This window comes from Indicator indicator, chromosome 3 (genome assembly GCF_027791375.1).
Source record: "Indicator indicator isolate 239-I01 chromosome 3, UM_Iind_1.1, whole genome shotgun sequence".
Lineage (NCBI taxonomy): Eukaryota > Metazoa > Chordata > Aves > Piciformes > Indicatoridae > Indicator > Indicator indicator.
In genome coordinates, this window is record NC_072012.1 from 29,054,666 (window position 1) to 29,075,942 (window position 21,277).

At 39.2% G+C, this 21,277-nt stretch overlaps 1 protein-coding gene across 1 annotated transcript in view; it reads right to left on the reverse strand.

The window, feature by feature from the left end:
* Positions 1 to 21,277, reverse strand: part of IL17REL (interleukin 17 receptor E like) — a 54,064-nt gene that overhangs the window by 14,229 nt on the left and 18,558 nt on the right. Inside the window, exons 2-8 of the mRNA XM_054399855.1 lie at positions 20,664 to 20,691; positions 14,301 to 14,450; positions 13,464 to 13,573; positions 11,167 to 11,281; positions 9,781 to 9,825; positions 8,817 to 8,956; positions 8,583 to 8,654 (exon numbers count right to left, since the gene is read on the reverse strand). Coding sequence (XP_054255830.1) covers positions 8,583 to 8,654; positions 8,817 to 8,956; positions 9,781 to 9,825; positions 11,167 to 11,281; positions 13,464 to 13,573; positions 14,301 to 14,450; positions 20,664 to 20,691 — 660 coding nt within the window. The remainder of the gene's footprint in view (positions 1 to 8,582; positions 8,655 to 8,816; positions 8,957 to 9,780; positions 9,826 to 11,166; positions 11,282 to 13,463; positions 13,574 to 14,300; positions 14,451 to 20,663; positions 20,692 to 21,277) is intronic.

Consider the following 21,277-nt stretch of genomic DNA (forward strand, 5'->3'; position numbering starts at 1 on the left):
TACTCATGTTGTCTCCACACTCACACAGGAGAGAGCACAAGGTTCATTGTGGCATGGACTTAGCTGTAGGAGAGTTCCACTCTGCTAGCTAAACCCATTGGCTTGTCTTCAGCCCAGCAGCATCCTGGCTTCACACAGCCTGCTCGCAGAAGCAATCCTTCTCCCCCTCCACACAGATGGGCAGAAATACAACCCCAAAAAACCCTCCTGGTTGTGATCAAGAGTTCACTGAGATGGTAAGGTATACAATTACCTTAGCAGAAGGTGTGTGAGTTGTTTTGTTTATTGACCTTAATATTGGCCTACCAAAATCATGTTTGGGTTTGTCAATAAGTTATCTAATGTCCAAGAGTGGTAGAACCTCCTGAAACTAGCCACATTAAGCATCTAGCAATCACTAAAAGTCAGTAATTCATATTTGAATATTATTTTAATATCCTTGCTTTCTCAATAACATTGGTTTCACAGTCTGCCCCTTTTCCACTTCACCTGCCCTGTTTTCTCTCTTTTTCCCCTCAAATCCCAGAGCACCTGGGCTCTCTTGCAGTCTCCTCCCACCCCAGGTGTAGCCACTTTGCCCTCCCCACCCACTCCCCTTTTTAATCCCCTCAGGAAAGGCAGAAGCTCCAAGCTGAGCCCATCTGGGCTGAAGAGTCCTTCTCTTCACATTACTGGTGAGTCCTCATGGTGTACACCATGTGAATTTGGGGGGGGGGGAGGAGGACATGAAGGCTGGGGGGCCTGGTGGCCCCCCAGCTAGGTAGGAGTAGGGTTGATGTCTCCTCCAATATCATTCATGGATACTGGCTGTGCCTCCTTGCTGGGGGCTGAGCTCCTCTGTGTGGTATGTTGGCTGGTTAAGGGTCTTTTCCTTGGCTCTGGGATGGCTGCAAAAATGGTGGTGGTGGAGCAGGAGCTGTTCAGGCAGGGTGGAGGATGGTGTAGAGGGAGCAGGGACTGCTTTGGGAAGGTGAAGGCTGGTGGTGGGGGAGGCAGGGGGGTTAAACTAGATGATCATTAGAGGCCACTTCTAGCTCTGGTGAATCTATGATCTAGTTTAACCCCTTTGCCATGGGCAGATCCACAGAATCAACCAGGTTGGAAAAGACCTCAGAGATCATCAGGTCCAACGAATTATGTAATGACTCTTCATGACAACTAAACCATGGCTCCAAGTGCCACATCCAATCTTTTTTTCAATACCTCCAGGCATGGTGACTCCACCACCTCTCTGTCAGTGGAATTAGCCACATTCCAGTGGCCAGTTACTCTTTCTGTGAAGAATTTTCTCCTTATCTTGAGCCTAAACTTTCCCTGGCACAGCTTGACTTGGTTCTCTTATTTTGCTGCTGGTTATCTGGGAGATGAGGACAACCCTCACCTGTCTACAACCTCTTTTCAGGGAGTTGTAGGGAGCACTAAGGTCTCCCCTGAGCCTCCTCTTCTCCAGGCTAAATAACCCCAGCTCCTTCAGTCTCTCCTCATAGGGCTTGTGCTTGAGACTTCTCATCAGCCTCATTGCCCTTCTCTGGACTTTGCCTGGCATCTCAGTAACTCATGGGAGGGAACGGGAGTCTCTTGGTCACAAATCAAGACCCAGCCCAGGAATATATGGCTGTGCTGTGGTACCTATGAAGGCAAAACTGCAGCTGTGGTGCGAGTGACTCTCAGGCAGGTAAGGAATGCAATATGTTTGCTGGGTGTGCTGAAAACAGGCTGCAAAACTTAGGGCCTTGGTCAGCTCATAGGTTAAGAGAAACTCCTGTGTAGCAGGCAAACTGAAGCATTTTTTTGGAAAAAAAGGATAGATAATAGGTACCTGAAATGCTCTACCTTCCTATTCTGCCGTGTGTTTCATGAAGTAAACATATATGTGTGCAGTGTTGATTAACACATGAAGTACAGAGGCTGGGGTGAGGCTCTGTTTGGGTTGCTCTGCATTCCAGAGGAGAGCTGCTCCTCCTGCGGTGGAGGGTTATTCTGAGCATGGCTTCCCTGCAACTTCATTGGAAAAGATATATGCACTCATGAAATTAGCAACTGAAATATGGTGATATGATTCTTCTGATGAAAAGTAGTGATGGCATTGCCATAACAGCTGCAGGGCTTGGTTGCATTCTCCTCAGATACAGCTCTCCTGGTTTCTAGAGTTCTCTATATTCACTTTTCATAGGAAAAATTGGCACAAGGTCACAAATACTCATAAAAGGTTTTTTGCTAAGCTTGAAATCCACCTTTCCCTAATATTTTTCTATCAAGGCAGCTAAGAATTTTTCAAGTTCCTTTTGCTTCTCATCTTTCTTCAGACACTGACTTCTCATTTGCTTCTATCTACTGTATGTCACCCTCAGCACTTTTTCACGATGCTTGTTTCAGCTCCAGGGTTACTAAAACATTCTTCCAATATGAACATGACACCACATCTAGAACAGCAGGCAATGCCATTTTTACATCACAGATTTTAAACTTCAAAATTTTTACTAACTTACTAATATAGCAGCATCAATCTGCTTTTTTTTCCTTAAAAATATCAATTCTACTTAGATGAAAGGGAACAAAAGGAGAGTAATGCTAAACTAAGAGAGAAACGTGCATGTGAGGAACATGTAACCCATGACTAATGCAGTACCTTTTAAAACAAAAATACTGAGGATATATCTGCTGTCAAATTATCCCTTCCTGTGAGGTAATGACTTGAGGTATGAGTGGCAGAGCTAAGTCTTTAAGATCTTTAAGGTCCCTTCCAGCCCAACCCATTCTATGATCTCTTCAGTCATTTATTATTTTCCAGGCCTCTCTGAATTTTTTGGTTTTTTAGTTCTCGAACTGTTTTGTAAGTTTAGCTGAATGAATGGGCTGATTTTTTTTAACTGGAACTTCACCACCAATAACAATCTTTCCAATATGACTTCTCCTTCCAGAATTTGTCTTTTTCTTTCATCCAGCTGCATAAGAGGATACTTTGGGGTGATTCAGGTGCTCTCTCAAGAAGACAATGTGACCAAGGAAAATATACCAGAGATTTCGGAGGCAGAGTTAGTATAATCAATGCCTATGCCATGGTGGCTGTGCTATTGCAGGAGACACCTATTACTGTGTTGAAGTAAGTATGTTGCTTCCTTGGCTCCTATGGCTCCATGCCTTAGCTGAGCCTCAGCATGGAAATGATAATAACCAAGATTATGATCATATAACACAACTGATTATGAAACAGCTTATCTTTGGCTTCATTCCTGTTACCACACAGCTTCTTTTCATTTTCAGGGGAGGGTAACTTAGGGACAGTAAACCAGCTAATTCTAAAAGCACAACATGTCCTCTCCTTCCTGTAAGGAAACAAATCAAATATAGTACAAGACTTGTAATGTAAGTTTGTTCCAAGATGGTGATTGTCACTTGACAAGCAGTTCTGGAGACGGGTGCAGTGGTGGTCCATGATGAAGAGTAACAGAATGAGAGTTTCCAGTAGGACTGTCATGATAAGCCCAAGCCAGCCAGTGCTAGGAACAGTGAGAGGACAGAACTAGAGAGCAACATGATGTGACAAAGGGAGAAAGTACTGCAATACAGCAAATGCCATTAGTGTCAATCATCTTTCATATGGGTGTGTGAGGAAATCTGCCTTCCTTTTCTCTGCTGACTATGGGTTATTTCAAATGACAAAACCCCTTGGAATTTGCATAGATAATGAGAAAACACTGGCCTTTCTAGGCTGGGATCTTCCTGTGCTCCCCAAGGGACTGCTGCTGCTCAGGCTGTGCTCACCTGAATGGTCCAAACTGGTTAGTTGTAAAACCAAGAAGATAAATTACTGCACCTAAGGAGGGCACAGGTCAGTTGGGAAAGTCTAAATGACAATGTTTTTGCCATGCTAACCAATTCTGTTGTCAGCTGGTTAGTAGCTACTCATATTTGAATGTTCATGAAATTAAATTAAGAAGCACTAAAATCCTCCCTCGATTTCTTTTTCTTAATACCTCTCAATTCCCTGGTATTTGGAACATCAGAGGAGGAAAAGATTTTTTTAAGTCTAGCAGTGTCTGGCCTATCTCTTGTTGTTAGGAACTACTCCTTACAGTATATTGCTTTTTGCAGGAGGTAGGTGGAAGGCCTTGCAGTGGCCAGCTGAGGGTTACCCACTTGCATTGCACATTGGAAATCTTGGGTTTGCCAGTGGATCAGTAACACACGGAGTTGCTGCTCTTAAGCTGCAGCAATCAGGAGATACTGTACTAGTTTTATTTTCAGTAGTGTTCTGGGGGTGTTAGAGGTCTGGGCTGCTGTGGTCAGTCATGTTGAATACACACCAAGCTTCATTGTTTATTGCCACTCTTCTCCACAGGTGTTGAGGGAATGAACCAGCATTTTCACTTTTAATGAGGCATAGTAAATAGAAAAGTTGAGAAAGAGGTCAATTACAGGCTGGATATGCTCCATTTGATGCACATGTTTGCTCTTTTGCAGACTAGCTTATGCCAGATTGTTGGGTGAGGACACACCACTCTGAAGTATGGAAGTACCTAACAGGAATTTATTGCTGATATATAGTAAGCTGCAGGAGAGTGTAAGCAAATCACAGGTGATAAGAAATGGCAACAACTTCTTTTGGATGAAATTCCCAGCTTTTACATGTATGCTGAGTCAGTTACGCACTCCTAGGCGTTAAAATGTTATTCCTTGGCTTATGTACTCTGTAATGACCTTTTTGTTAGTTTTTTGAATAATTACCTATAACTACATCAGTCTCATTTGAACCCTCTGAAACATCAGTGACAAATTCATGCTGAAAACGAACAGGTAGTAATTTTGTTTCCCCATATTTTGAATTATTACAGAAGGGATTCAACTTTGGTATAGAAATGCAAGAGATGATTGCCTCCCCAACTGAAAACTCTTTTGGGGTATACTTTCTGATAAATTTTTCTGGTCAATAGTCCTCTTCAACCTGAAGAGATTTTTAGGAGATTCCTTTTCATAAAGGACTGTGCCTTTTAATACAATTTGTTATATAGGGTTAAGTAAGAAGACTGTGTATCATGTGGGCTTTTTTTTTTTTTTTAAGCAGGAGCAGACCCAGCTCAGCAGCAGCAGAAACTGTATAGTTTCTATGCAGATACAAGTAGTGAAAAATCCTCAGAGGACCAGGAAATAAAAAAGGCCATATTAATACAATAATTTAACAGGATCTTTAAAATTGAAGTACAGATGTCCATGAAGTGAGGAAACATATCTGTCTGAAAAGGATTCTGTGAAGTGCTTCAATAAACAGGGATAGACAGGCACTGGCTTGGAGACAAGACTGGGTATTATCCCTCTCCATTCCTGTAACACCAGCCATGTACTGTCTGAAAGCTTTTTAAAGGATGGCCTCAGGGAGCCAGTCACTTGGCACATCGTATCTCTGCTCTGGGTTGGTCTCTCTCTAGCTAATTCTAGTAAGAAGCTGCCTCATGCAACTGGCATTTTCTCATTAAATGACAGGGTTATTTACAGAAATTCTTCCTTCTGCTCTCTCAGGAGCATAGTATCTCTACTTCCTTCTTTACTATCACTCCTTTCCATGGAGCAAAAGGAAAGATGATTAATTTTTGCTTTGTCATGACTAAAAAATGCTCTAAAAAAGAGAGAAGCCCTGACTTTTATAAAAATTAAAAAAAAAAAAAAAAAGCAACCCCTGACCTGTCTTCCTTCTGCAAATGCTGATTTGCAGGAAAATTCTGACACCTTTCAAGCTGTTCTAGGTAATAACTGTGATTTAGTTTAAATAATAAGTGTGGGAGGTATGTGGACTTGGGGTGATAAAACTGAATTAGAAACAATCACATAAGGTTAGTAAAATGTTTCCATGTAATGGGATTACTAGGATGAGGAAGACTTGAAGACAAGTTATCTTACAGCATGCTTGCTAATTATGTAATATATTGAAGGGTGACAATTTTAATATTAAAGTTACAGTTAAGTGAAGGTCTTTGCATGGATACCCTGGCCCTCACAACTTGCTTTGAAGCCAGGTGTTTTCCCCTGCTTCAGCAGTTTTAGCCAGAACAGGGCCATCTTATCTTTATAAGACTACATCCTTCAGCTCTTTAGTAGGCCACCTTTGCAGGTCTTCATTTAACACCAACACCTGCTGATTGCTTTGGTCTTGGATCATGCTAAATCAGCTTGCTTTCTTGTCCCATAGCAAGCTAGGCACTTTTACCACACCACACATTTCATACAGACCCCAGCTTCATGTTACTTCTCAAGCCAGCCCTGGCCATCGCCTGAGGGAGTGCTAATTAGCAGTAGTGGGCCAAAACCAGCCCGGGTACAGGGGTAGTAAACACCAAACAGCACAAGCGTCTACATTTTGCCTGGGCTAAACTACAACAGTTGCTCTATCACCTGATGACCCCTGCTTAGCAGAGAAGGGGGATCAGGAAAAGGAGAGAAAACCCACAGTTTAAAATGAAAAAGGTATTAAATGATGAAACTGGTACTACTGTCAATAGAAGGTGTATGAAGTTATACTCAGCCCAGCAAAAATGCACCAGTCACAGTAGCCAGGAAGGCAGTCCACAAGAGCAGAAAGCCCAATCACAAATCCCATCTCCTCAGGAACCTTCCTCCTTTATACTGAGTGTGATGCTTGTGGTATGAGATATAACAATGAGCCAACTCCAGTCAGCTGTCCTGACTGGCTCAAAATTGCTAGTGACCAACAGCCCATGGATTCTGTACCAGCAAAACTAGGAAAATAAGTGGTAGATGCTGCTTCTCAAGCTAGTGTCTTGGCCCAGTTTAGCTTGCTTGCAGTATACTTTTAGTTCACTGCTGCTAAGCTAAAGACTCTAAGTACCATAGGCTGGCTCTTGACTGTATAGTTAAAATTTAGTATCCTTCAGAGCAGATCTTCTCATTCATCAGTGAGTAGTGCAGTAGTCATTCTAAGATACTGCTGCTACTGGGTCTGCTGCTTTCAGTTCCAAGTGTCTAAAAAGTGTTTAACAATCCATCAGGATGTTTTCATAGTCAGTGATGCAGGGTATGCATTTCATACTCAAGGACACAGTATAGCTGTGTGTGGGGATGAGTAGGACAGCTAGAAGATGCTAATGGAGTGACTGTATGGGGGAAGAGAGTCAAAATCAAGGTAGTCCCATACATATTACAAGGTAGCACCTGTTTAGGGGAAATAGCCTGAAGTGAGCTGTCTCCAGAACTATGGCCCATAAGTTCCTCAAAATTTATTCTCCATGTAGGTATCTACATCTGGACTCTACATTTAGGTATCTTAAACCCTGAGGTAAATCTTACCCCAAAATTCACTGAGAAACTAGATCACATAGTATCTTTACACCTTGCCAAGGTTATTTGTAATTGGTTTGGTGACTTTCTATTCCTTTTTATGAATGCTATTTCAAAATCTCACTTTACATATTATCAGAAAAAAATCTGCAGCTATACTGAACATAGTAATGGAACATTATACCCTTTCTTGTGGCAAGAATCACTTTAGCTTAAAAAAATCCATTCTTTGTTCTTGTAAGCGACCCTACTGATGTGTATTTAGACAACAAACTCATCTTCTATTTTCATGTGTTTTACCAGGCTAATGCAGACATGTTCTTTGAATCTCCTTTATGAGCCGATCTCTCCATTCCACAACTGTTCTAGATATTTTATGTACACCTTCCATTTGAATTAATCATTTCTTGAAATGGGTACAGGAATTGCCTAGAGTATTTGAAAGAAAGCCTTGCCCATCTTGACTGTTAGCTTAAACTAGTCTAATCTCCTATATGTTTGTTCATATTTGCTTCATGTAATCGTGTTACTTTAATCACCCTTTGATGAGCTATCACACCCAGAGCTTTTTACTTTCACCGTTATTTCTAAATGAGAACTCTCATCTCGCAGAAAAAACTTTTTATTAGAACAAGTGCACAAGCTTGCACTTCATCCTCCCTTAGCTCTTTCCCACATGAAGATTTCTAGTCTTTTCCAACTATCCTGACTCTCTTCCAATTTGATTACACCTCTTAACTGTATTATCAGTAAATCTCACTAACACATTCCCATCTTGTGTGCCAATGTCATTGATGAGAACATTTATAAAAGAACTGCTTTAAGTGTGGTCCTTAAATAACCTTCTTACCAGCACAGCCCCATTCAACAGGACTAGTGAAATTAGCCCTCCAACTAGGTATTATCTACCATGCGAATCTTCTTCCCATCTCCAGCTTCCTCAATTCCTCTTTTAGTTTCTCATGCATTACTATATCAAATGCTATGCTGAAATTCAGTCAGATTAAATTTTCTTTTCATTGCTTATAAAAAAATCATTCATCTTACACAATACTTTCCATAAATGAATGTAAATTGTATCCCATTTTCTTATCTCCATGTTTTAACTAGTGTTTCCTAAAAAAAAAATCTCTTCCACATTTACATAATCATAAGGTCAGACAAGTCTTAGTAAAAATCTTAGGTTTGAAGCCTTATTCTACAGATTTTTTTTTCCTTCTTTCTTAGCACAAATCCTAGATAAACTTTCTTTAAACAGAAATAAGTATACACAGAATTCCAGACTGTATTACCTCAATGCAAAGACAAGGGAGTAGCTGAGAATATTTCAGAGAAACTGATTTCAAAGATTCTTTCCCTTTTATCTGAAAAGAAAGAGATGGTCGTTAATCCAGGACAGTAAATTACTTCAATAAAGCTAAATAAAGATATACAAGTGCATTTCCTATGACAATAAGCTCAATGACTATTTCTACCTACAAGTCATCCCCCACCAGTTCAACAAACTGCTGTGAGCTTTAACTCACCACAGCAAATGCTCCTGTGTCTTCACAGGCAAACCATTTGTGGCACAGGCGAATGTTATAATCTTGATCTTGAAGAAAGCTGGATACATTCACTGATATAATTTTCCTTGCCCTGTCTATGCTATATTCAAACTTTCCAGCTGAAAAAGAAAATTCAAGCATGAAATTATTACGTTTATTACTTTATTTCTGATTTTGTTATTTTTTTATCAAAGGTACAAAATATATTTCATAACTTGATGAAGATTAAGTTCAACCTTTGTAGATTCTTACCTATGATGTGTTTTTGGATTTTGGGGGGTTTTAGTTGTGGTTGTTTGTTTTGTTTTTTGTTTGATTTGCTTTGGTTTTGTTGTTTCCCTGTAGAAACACGAGGATAGTGTTCTTATTTTTATGAGATAAGATAGTTTCCATGAGAAGAAATTTTAATATTTTTCAGTTTTTAAATTAGCACTGGTAGTGCTAAATTAAGAGGCCAGGACACCTACAGATTGCACCTCAACCTTACAACTTGAAATGCTACATATGTTCATGTAAAAATACTGGAAATACACAGTAACATTACAACATGAACTATCCCAAGGTTCCAGTTTCATTACATAGAAAATATATGCAACTATATTGGAGAAATACTATATGTGGATGGGTAGTACTGGGGGGTTTTGTTCATAGATATACCAAAATAGGGACAGCAGTTTGACAAATTAATGTCAATGTATTTGAGATCTGCCTATAGAAGAAAATATGAAAACGGCCATCCAAGCGCATAAAAAGGGCATAAATCTACTTCCAACAGTATTAAGTAATATTAAACAGATTGTCAATAGGGTTACCTGCTATCCAGCATTTCCAAGTTAATATATATTTTCCAGGATATTATCTATCAACTACATAGTAATTAGAAATACTGTATCAGTCACCAGATATATCTCACAGATCTAAGTTTTACAGAAGATCGGCTCACCCAAACAAGCTGGAATGTATTTTCTCACATCACTGTTCCTGCAATCTGCAAAACAGAAGCCAGAATTTTCTTTACTGCTGCTTTATTTATAGAACTGTGTAAATAAACTGCCAAATTATCCAATTACTTCCCAACGGGCAACCTATCTCTTATGCCCCTCTTTAAAGGCAGATTTACATCCACTTGTAGAGATGATATCACAATTTGCCTTAAGGAGCTATCTCACCAGTGTGGATTTTCTACTGGAAAACCTCAACAGTGGTTTACAGTGGCAATCTAGGATATAACACTGCACTTCTTTACCTAGCACCTAACACTATCTTAAGTAATAATAGCAATAACTGCAGTTATTGTTTCCTTGAAAGCTACTGCTGGTGTTCACCAGGCTTATTCCTCTGTTACAAGCAATTGTATTTTTGCTATTCTGACTCTACCGTAGGCTTACAAAAAAAAAAAATACTCTCCCAATTTAGCTCCCTGGGAGCTTACCAGAATCAGACCCTAGACAACATTTTCAGAACATCTGAAATTTGTGTCCCCAAAACTTAAATCTTGATTTTAAGCACACTAAATTAGCTCATAATATGCTGCCTAGTGTTTTCTCCTCTCCTTGCTTAAGCCAGCATTAGAGCAGCATTCTGCTCTCATTTCTGCACACAGTTCTTTTCCCCAGAGAAATATTTCCTATTTTCATTTATTAGGCTTGTCAAAGGCCTTCAATCTGGACTTTATAAAAACCTTATTTTCCTTCTTATTTATTCACCAAATATATATCTACTTCAATGGTGAATCCAGATTTATAAAGAAAACAAATATTTTTAAATAGCAGAAGGCTTTACTGCTATGAAAGCATGAAAAATCCACAGTGTGACCAATACTGTGTGCAAAACATGATCTTGCACCAAGGAGCAAGGTCAGGAGCCCACAGGCTCTGGAAGTGGGAAGGTAGGACAGTGAAAACAGGCAATAGGACAGTTAGCTAATGAAAGTAAGGAGAAATTTCTTCAGTTTCTTCTTAAGTTTTCCTTAATCTCTGAAACTAGCTGGCCCAACTATGAGGAGAAGCACAGGCTCTGTCTTTTATGCACACAGAGCATGCAGGACTGAACCTGCATGAAAGGCATCACAAGAAGGCAAATTAGGACAAAGTGTAATTCAGTTTCTCATATACTTTTAGAGTCTGGTCTCTTGTTTCATTTTGGGTTTTTTATAGCAACTCAGTCATTTATATAAACAAAACATCAAAATGTAGAATAAGACCTACCATCAATTAGATCATTGTATCCCAGAACATGATTTAGCTTCACATTTTTAGGTTTGATTTTTTTTTCCCACACTTTACAAGGATGTTTCTTGTAAAACATCTGGCTTAACATGTTTTCCTACCTTCAACATAGTATTCCTGTCTCAGCTTGACTTCACAGTAGTTTGGTACTGTTTTCATGGTGACATAGATATGTTGTGCTACATTGACTTCAAAGCAGTTGTATTGTATCTGTACCTGTTTAAAACATTTATAACATCAATTTTGTGTGTAACTTCCAGGCATTTTACAAGCACAAACATGACAAGAATTGTGGAAAAAAGTATTTGTTTACACATTTGCAACTTTAGCAAATTTATTCACTCCAGTAACAGTTTGTGAGAGAAAGTAATTTAGGAAACAAAAGCTGAGGTCCAGTTTCAGCAAGTCATTCTCTCACTGATACCAGTAACTATTAAATTCCATATAGACTGTGATGTTGGATATATTCGTATTTGGTACAAGGTATTTGGAGAGCAAAAGACATTTGCTGTCACCATGCTAGTCACTGAACCAAAACTAAGAAAATTTCATTACATGAAATGTGCTCTTGTGGTGAAGGCCAAAGCCATTCTGGGTTATATTAGAAGGGGTGTGGTTAGTAGGTAGAGGGAGGTTTTTCTTCCCCTCTCCTCTGCCCTGGTGAGGCTGCATCTGGAATATTGTGTCCAGGTCTGGGCCACTCAGTTCAAGAAGGACAGGGAACTGCTTGGAAGAGTCCAGTGCAGAGCCACAAAAATGATTAAGGGAGTGGAACATCTCTCTTATGGGGAGAGACTGAGGGAGCTCAGGCTCTTTAGCGTGGAGAAGAAGAGATTGAGGGGTGACCTCATTAACATATAAATATGTAAAGGGTGAGTACCAAGAGGATGGAGCCACGCTCTTCGCAATGATGCCCAATGACAGGACAAGGGGCAATGGGTGGAAGCTGAGGCATAGGAAGTTCCATGGAAACATGAGGAAGAATTGTTTTTAGTGTGAAGGTGACAGAACACAGGAATGGGCTGCCCAAGGTTGTTGTGGAGTCTCCCTCTCTGGACATATTGAAAACCCACCTGGATGCAGTCCAGTGTGATCTGGTATAGGTGATTCTGTTCTGACAGGGGGTTGGACTAGATGAAGGCTGGTGAGAGGCCTTGAGCACAAGCCCTATGAGGAAAGGCTGAGGGAGCTGGGACTGTTTAGCCTGGAGAAGAGGAGGCTCAGGGGTGACCTCATTGCTGTCTACAACTACCTGAAGGGAGGTTGTAGCCAGGAGGGGTTTGGCCTCTTCTCCCAGGCAACCATCACCAGAACAAGAGGACACAGTCTCAAGCTGTGCCAGGGGAGGTTTAGGCTGGAGGTGAGGAGAAAGTTCTTCACAGAGAGAGTGGTTGGCCATTGGAATGTGCTGCCCAGGGAGGTGGTAGAGTCACCATCCCTGGAGGTGTTCAAGAGGGGATTGGATGTGGCACTTGGTGCCATGGTTTAGATAGTCATGAGGTTTAGGGTGACAGGTTGGACTCAATGATCTTTGAGGTCTCTTCCAGCCTTCTTGATTCGATTCTATTCTATTCTTTGTAGGTCCCTTCAAGCCCCTAACATTCCATAGTTCTGTGATATTTGTTGACTTTTGCCTATAAACTGACTTTACTCTAAAAGCTACCAATTGTTCATTGCTGGCCTCTAGGGGCATTTGATCAAGTGATACAGAGCATAAACTGCAATTGCAGTTTGGGAGAACTTTGTTTCACATGTGCAATCAATATAACATTTACACAGCACACGAAGTAACATGTTTTGTATGGGATTAATAACAGTTATCCACCAGTAATTGAAATTAAAAACAGAGGTCTTTTAAACAGTTGATCAAGGATGGTGTTTGTGGTTTTTCTCACCACTCATAAATTTTAATAACAAATGCTCCTGAGTTTAGTTTAGCAAAAAACCGTGCTCTGCTGTTGCAATTATTAACATGAATTTAGGGCAGATGTGCACAAGTGCTCAGGCATTTGGCTGTCTTCTAGATGTGTACATTCGATTGACACGATTGTATAAATCATACATATGCACTTAAAAGTCCTGTGACATTGTGATTCCTAGCAATCTGAGTTATAAAAGCTTCTCCACAATTTAGTGGGCACAAAAAGAAAAATAGTGAGATTTATATGAAATTTAGACTTTGCAGAGACATAAGTGAAAGAAGTACAGAAACGGTGGAGAATCTAATTTAAAGACTATAAAAATACATTTTGTTATGGAGCTTCATTTAACAATGCTGAAGGATATGTTTCGTTGCAGTTTTCCACAAAACCAATAAGAGAAGAAAATTAGTCAGAATATGCTGTTTTCCAAAAGCTCATCACACTGAAAAGAAAAACAACACAAAAGAGGAGCCTACCTTCTTTCCATTAAGCATCTTGGGGTTTTTCCTAGCAAATCTCACACTTATGCACTGAGATTGCTGTGTGTCCAGTGAAAGAGTACATATTTCCAGCCCACGGATATTCTCTGAAATGAGTTAGGAATAGATTTCAAAAATGTTATTTCATCATCCTTAAGAAAAACAAAATAAAAATTAAAATATACCATATAATACATCTTTCTTATAAGTGAAAGGCACAGGTATTTTATCACTGGGGCTTTATATAGTATACACACATGAGGGAAAGAGCAAGGATTTAATACAAATTGCTATAAAATTTTAATTATGCAATTTTTAAAAATAAATATAATAACTCTGAGCGACGCACATTAGGAAATATCTAAATGGTGATGTACTAAGCAACTGAATGGCAGGGTATTAATAATCATAGACTATACCCAGAAAGTTTGAGTACTTTAATTTTATTTTAGTGCAGAATTTTAAGTTCAGACACATAAATTGGTTCCCTTTCTGCTGAGGCAGTCATTCATTTCTGAGTTACCAGGGCAGAGAGAATTAGTATTTGTGTACATGCACATGTGTCAGAGCAAGAAAGAAAAGGGCAATAATATGCTTGGGGTGCTTGTAGAAAACAAATTAAGCACATTATATTAGAAGCAAAAATTCAGTTGTCTTAAATTAATTATCTCACTTCTCATTCCCTTGAGAAAGGTCACAGTTTTATCTTGATTTGTAGTAAAATGGTTTCACAAAAAAATATCTTTCTGATATAACTGGACACAAATATTGTGATACAGACCAAAATATAAACAAAAAGTAAACAAATTATTCAGTAGCAAATCTGCTTCCTACCATCTAGACTCAGAGTTCCTTTAATGTTTAAATGAAGAGAGCATTGGCTTCCTTGGACACATTTCATCACTGTTGAGATCTTCATACTTTTCAGTACCAGGGAAGATAAAGATGCTGGAGCATCATGACAGAAACTGTTAAAAATGCCACCTGCAATTACAAATAGAAAGACAGAGAAATCTCAGTGTGCACAGGTGTAAGAGACTAAATCAACAAAGATAAAAGCATCTTTGCTCTTCACCCAGAGAACAGCTGATATGTATTGGGCAGACACCACTGGATAACGACTCTCTGGAATGTGCATAGACAAGATCATCTCCACCCATCAGCTACCCCAGAAAGGGAGGATGGTGAAAAGGACAATCGATTCACCACCTGGACACATACCTAAAAAAAATGACTGAAAAACTGTATAGAAGTCCTGATCAATGCCTCCTGAGGAGAATAAAATATAAGGAGAGAAAAGGACAGACACAGGAGAAAAGACATCACCATGTAGCCTGGAAGCAGCAGACCAGGAGGAGCCCTCTCTCTGTGTCCTAAGTTCTGCCTGCTGCAACTCATGGAGCTGAAGAGGTTGCTCAGAGAAGGACTTGGACTTTGGGATCTCTGCCTCCCCTCCTCCAGCAGAGCACAGCACAGCCAACAAGGATGACATCTCCTCCAAGCCAAAGCAGCAGCACCCTTCGTCCACAGACCCAAACCATCCGGGGGGTGGGGGTGTGGTAATATAATTCCTTTCCTCTTCTCTCTTCCTCTTCTCCCTTTCTCTCTATTCCCCCCCCCCTTTCTTCTGATCCATCCACTTTATTCTCTTAAATAGCTTCATTGATATTTTGGCCTCGTTTGTGCCTCTGATTTCATAACATAGGAATGTTCAAAAGAACTGAGTCTCTCTCCTCTCTGGCCTGAGACAACAGGATATCTGGAGAAGAGAAAGCACCAAACATGGTGCTCTCCTGAAATCAGTAGGGAAGTCACCATTAACTTCAGCAAAGACAATGCTTTACATAAGGCTTTCATATGGTCAACATAGCTAGCTGGCTTCACCAGCAATGGGGGAAGTTGGAAAGAACTACATTACAGTTGGGACTGGATAATAAATGTCCTAGTTTAGGGAAGCATTAACCCACAAGAGGAAGGAATCACACTTCTAACAGTCATGGCTAGCAGAGCCCACCTGGACTAACAGTGTTTTTAAATAATCCAATCATAGAATTAACCAGGTTGGAAGAGACCTCCAATATCATCCAGTCCAACCTATCACCCAGCCCTATCCAATCAACTAGACCATGGCCCTAAGTGCCTCATCCAGTCTTTTCTTGAACATCTCCAGGGACAGCAACTACACCACCTACCTGGGCAGCCCATTCCAATGGCAAATCACTCTCTCTGTGAAGAACTTCCTCCTAATATCCAGCCTATACCTCCTCTGGTATAACTTGACACTGTGTCCCCTTGTTCTGTTGCTGGTTGCCTGGGAAAAGAGACCAAACCCCACCTGGCTCCAACCTCCCTTCAGGTAGCTGTAGACCAGCAATCAGGTCACCCCTGAGCGTCCTCTTCTCAGGGCTAAACAACCCCAGCTCCTGTTAAATCGTGGCTACTCTAATAGTTTTTGGTTGTTTTTTTTCAAACCATTGTCTGTATATTGTGAGCACTCTTACGGGCAGTATTTTAATTTCAGGATTGTCTGATGGTCTCAACTGCTGTTGAAATATCACTTTCACACAAGAGGGCACCATCGCATTCCTAGTCATCCCAAGTCCCTCACACCTACAGGATTTCCTTGTTTCATGCCAGAGCAGAAAAATCAGCGTATTAACCAGGCCTTCTTCAAGGTGTAAACAACAGGCACACAACACAGCTATGTCTGGTCTTATTTTCCTATGGAAATTTAGTCATCTCAAAGCCTTAGGACACCAGTTTGAACAGCTGCCAACAGCTGTTGTAAATACAAAGGATAATGTAAAAGAAAAAAAAAAAAGGTCTTAAGGCCCCAAATTTCATCAGCCATTTTTCTTTTTTTTTCTTTTTTTTTTTTTTTTACTTCTTAGACCCCCGTGCACCAAACCAGTTCTTATTCCTGAATTTATGTAGGTAAAGTAGATTTAATCCCCAATGCATTCCTTGAGCTTCTCTACCACACATAAACAGGAGCCCTAAAAATTTAAGAGTTCAAGAAATTAGCAGAATAAACAGCCAGGGAATTGGGATTTGTCCAATGCAGCATACCTCATTTTAGCTGTAACTACATCATTGCAATTTCTTTGAAACATTCCTTATCCTTCTCACTTTGGTACAGATTATGACAGTTAAAAGACACACAAATAATACAAATTATCTCCCTGTACATTCCCCTGGGGAGAGGCTGGAAGAACAGAAAGACATTTGACTCTGATTAACCATACTATTTAATATACCCCTATAAGGAGTTTAACTAATATGGCAAAGAGCTGTATGAAACAGCAGTGTGACAATACTGAGCCTACACTAAAACACACAACTTTAATCATCAGGAAAGGGTGAATCCCTCAATGTCTAGCCAGGGGTTGCTGTCAGTCATGAATGTCCATTGATTCACGTGGAAGACGAATCCACAGTTCTCACAAAGGAAAGGTAGGATATGGAGAAGTAAGGGAAGTTCATCCATACTTACTCCTCCAATGAAGGAAAAGTGCTCAAAATTTAAAGACTGAAAAGTGTATTAACCTGTACAGGACCTCTTTCTATATGATGAGATCCCCACTTTAGTAGCATCCACTTGCAGCTGAAGCCCAGTGCCAAGGTTCAGATACTAATACGTGCAGGACATTAAGAAAGGCTGACATAAATGTGATATCTTGGCTTGAATCTGTCAGACCATAAGGTTCCCTCACACTTAGAATCAGGAGAAATAAGACCTGCCTGATATATATCAAAAGTCAGAAAAGATAAATGCTTCACGCCTGAGTCTCCACTCCATTGTCCTATTTTTATGCCATTAAGCATCTTTGGAGGTAACAGGATCAACCCACTCAATGGCTAATCGGGATATTATTATATTGTAGAGCAATCTGATAATTATTATTAATAATGTAATAAGCAATTATTAGTTTTAGCCTCTTTGCTCCAAAAAATACTTTCTTGACTGCATCATATGACTCACAAGAGCAACTGTTTCTGCTTAATTCCTTGGTTGTTGGTGTAAATCTCTCGATCTAGGCCTATAAGCTTGACCATTCCCATGTCAGTGTAGAAATGATTGAAGGGAAGAGCCATGTAAACATTGTCAAGGCTAACAGTTCTTTACAAAGTATTCTGTTTGGACAAATTTTACCATATTATTTGACTCTACTTATTTTTAGGAGAGTCTGTCATGACTTAATGGAATTTGGTCCTTAGTTATTATTGCCTGAGGTATGGTATTATGAGACATCATAGGCTCGGAACTATCTCAGGAGGATTCTAAGTCATACCTAGGTGCATTCCCGAAACTGGATTAGTATAAGGCAGATGCAGTTTTAGAGACTACTGTCTGTCCATAAGCAGGGACAGTGTTCTTGATCACAGTTTCTAGCTTCAAATTGAGAACAAATAACTAATACACTGGATAAAATTAAATTACTCTTCCACTTTGGATTTTTTTACATGAATTTTACGATACATTCTCAGAATTGAACAAGATGCTGCAAAACTCATTATAATAGTTTAAGTGGATTGTACTATGTGTGAGACTTTTTGTTTTGGTTCACAACAAATATATGATACAAGGAAGAGCTAACAAAATTAATTTTCATTCTATAAATCATCATAGTATGAGACTAATTTCTGACTAATTCTTTAGTAAACTCTTACCTTTGCACACACAGACACACACCCTTAATTTTCTCTGGAATACATACCTCTCCTTTTCTCACAAGTAGTTTGATCTATATCCCAGAAGACATCTTACTACACAAACCATCTGCTGAATAAATCATGCCTACATTTAATGTTTATGAATTATAACTGTAATTAGCCCTGCATGAGAGAGTGATTGTTGCTCTAAGAAAAGATTCCTTAATTATGGACACATATAAACCCAGGCATAAAGAAGATAAGGCTTATTATTCAACATGTAGACACTTTCATTACACTTTTGCCATCAGCACAACCACAGCAGATTAGTTTTTAATCTGATGATGCAGCAATGAACCCAGAGCTGTCACAACAGCAAAACACACCTTATGTACACTTGGGTAGCAGGAGCCAGAGCTGAGCAGTGAAGATGCATAGAAATGATTAGATGGGTAACTTAAAGCCTTAGGCAAGAAGATTATATTGGGGAACAGGAAAAAAAAAAGAAAAGAAAAAAAGAAAAAAATTCTCAAGAAAATTTCATTAATAACATGTCCAGGACAAACAGAAAATCTTAACTGTTGGGGGTTTTGTTTGGTTGGTTGGGTTTTTGTCTTACATTTCTTCCCTACAAGAATTGCAAACTCTTAAATACTTAGGATACTGACAGTGCTAAACCTGTGGGCATATCTAAAGCACACTAAAATTGCTTCACTGGAACATCATTCCACAAGTATAAATTACAGGAGTATTTCAAACCTATTTACATATGATTTACCACAGTATCTGCTGTATCTATGCATTAGGATGATTCAAGAAAATTCATAAACAAACTAGGTATGCTCTCTTAACCTAACCACATGGTGCACTTCAGTCAATACCAAAATTTGCTACCTAAAAGTACTTACACAATTCATGAAATTCATTAAATTTCAAACCGATAATCTCTCTTTTACAACAGATTTCAATGCACAGTAAATTAGAAGGGTTTCACAGTTGTAGGTTCAGAAAATACTTCAAACTTTCAAGGATAATGGAAAATATGGTGCCAAAAAAAATTTATGACAAAAAATGGTTTTTTTAAAATCATGGATATTTTGAAATCAATGTCTGGATATATTACAGTGAATTTCAACTAATGCAGTAGACCTCATGTACTATACAAAATCTTGAAGTGCGAAAGGAAGAAGGCAGAGCAAAACTATGTTGTCAAATACTATTGAGTCGATACCTGAAAAATCTAGGCAATAAACTCATCTTTTTGTTGCAGCTAAAAGTAATGAATACTGCAAAGGTTCTCTACTATGCAGTTAAGGTCCTTTAAGGTAATTTTACCTCAAATAGTAAATAATTTTAAAAATTGCTATAGAAAAGGAAGTATGAAAATGAGTACACACACATTGCTGCACAAGTGAATTTGAATGAAGACTAAAAACATCACCCCTATAAGGCTGAGTCATGTTACATATATGTTATTTGCATTAAGGATAGTTGATAAGTCTTTTTCAGGCAGCACTGAAAACCTACAAGCAGCTCTGCTTCACATACATCATCTTGAAAGATAAGGCTTATTAGCCTAAATTCTTCAGTGTTCAAAGTCTATATTCATCTAAGAGAAAAACATCTAGTTTAATTTTATGAGCATCATCTAAGCACCTGTGGCTGTCAACAGAGTAGGTGCCCTTCCCTTTAGGACCAGAGTTGAAGAGTTTGGTTTTCTCAGCCTATGCTGCCTGAGGGCACGAATACAAGCTTTAACTAGGTAGAGCAAGGGTCAGTGTCCCTGTTTCTTCTTCTATGTTCCACTAACTAGCAGCTCAGCTGCCTAATCCCAAAAAGAGTCATTCACAATCCTTGAACTAGCCACCAGTGGTTCACTCTACTCACCAGCAGAAGACTAGACACTTCCAGGGGGGACTTTTAACTGCATCCCTTCCACCGCTGTTCTTTCTCTCCGTCTCAACATAAATCCTTTCAGAGTAAGACTAGTGATAGCTGAGTCTTGACAGCCCTAGCCAGAGGCCCAGCTCTAAGCACTGCTTGTTTCCATGGTGCCTTTCCTGACCTTCGTGCCATGGAGTTCACAGTAGATGCAATGCTGAGTCACAAGCATGTGAGATGCTGATGCAGAGTCCTCTCAGAGGGGACTGCTTGCAATGCAGCTGCCTGGTACTTCACTCTGAAGAGACGGTGTGCATTGGAGGAGTAATTAATGTATGCTTTGGGGTTCAGGTAATCCAAGAGCCTCTATTATTTACCATAGGCAATAATAATAAGCAATAAAAACATGTGAAACAACTAAGAAAATTCTCCCATCAACCATCTGTAGTAAGGAAAATCATAAAACAACAACGCACAGTCATTATTAACCTATCATTTATCAGAAGCTACCTATTTTCAATGTTTTGTACAAGGAAACTGGTGGCAAACACCCTGTCATGACAGGGATCTGATGTCACCAGGAAAGTGGCTTTATTATCTGCAATAAATTATCTTTATCTTGCAAAAACAAATGTAATAAAAATGTGAATGAAGTATACTCACTGGAAGGTTTGCTTTTACAATGAATCCCCTGCAAACAGAAACAAAAATACTATAAAAGCAGAAGTAACCATAAAAATAAATATAGCTTAGTCACTGTACACGAATATGAACATACCTTAAACAAGCCAACATATTCACAGTCCACAACAGAAATCATTTTCAAGATAAAACAAAACAACAACAAAAAAAATTTCAAATATTGTGAGAATTTACATCACTACTGCATTTGACAGCCTCATACATATAGCAACACAGCATCAGCATTATCTTTATTCTCATGTATTTCTACTGAGGTGTAATTGTTATACAATTATCACAATTCTATCAAATAGATACATCATTTGATGAGGTACTGCCACACACACTAACCAAAAGCTTATTTATTTTTTCTCAAACTTTACTATAGACTGCTTCATGCAAGGCAAAGAAATCAAGTTATTTATTTTAAGGGAGGGCATCTAGGACATTTGTAAATATTATGATTTTTCAAGATCACACTAGGCCAGTGGAAGTATTACAGTAATTGCAAATGAAGTTCAGAAATAAGACTTCCCTTTTTATTTCTGAGAACTATCTGGCTCAGTATCCTGAAAATGAAATTACTCAGGCACAGT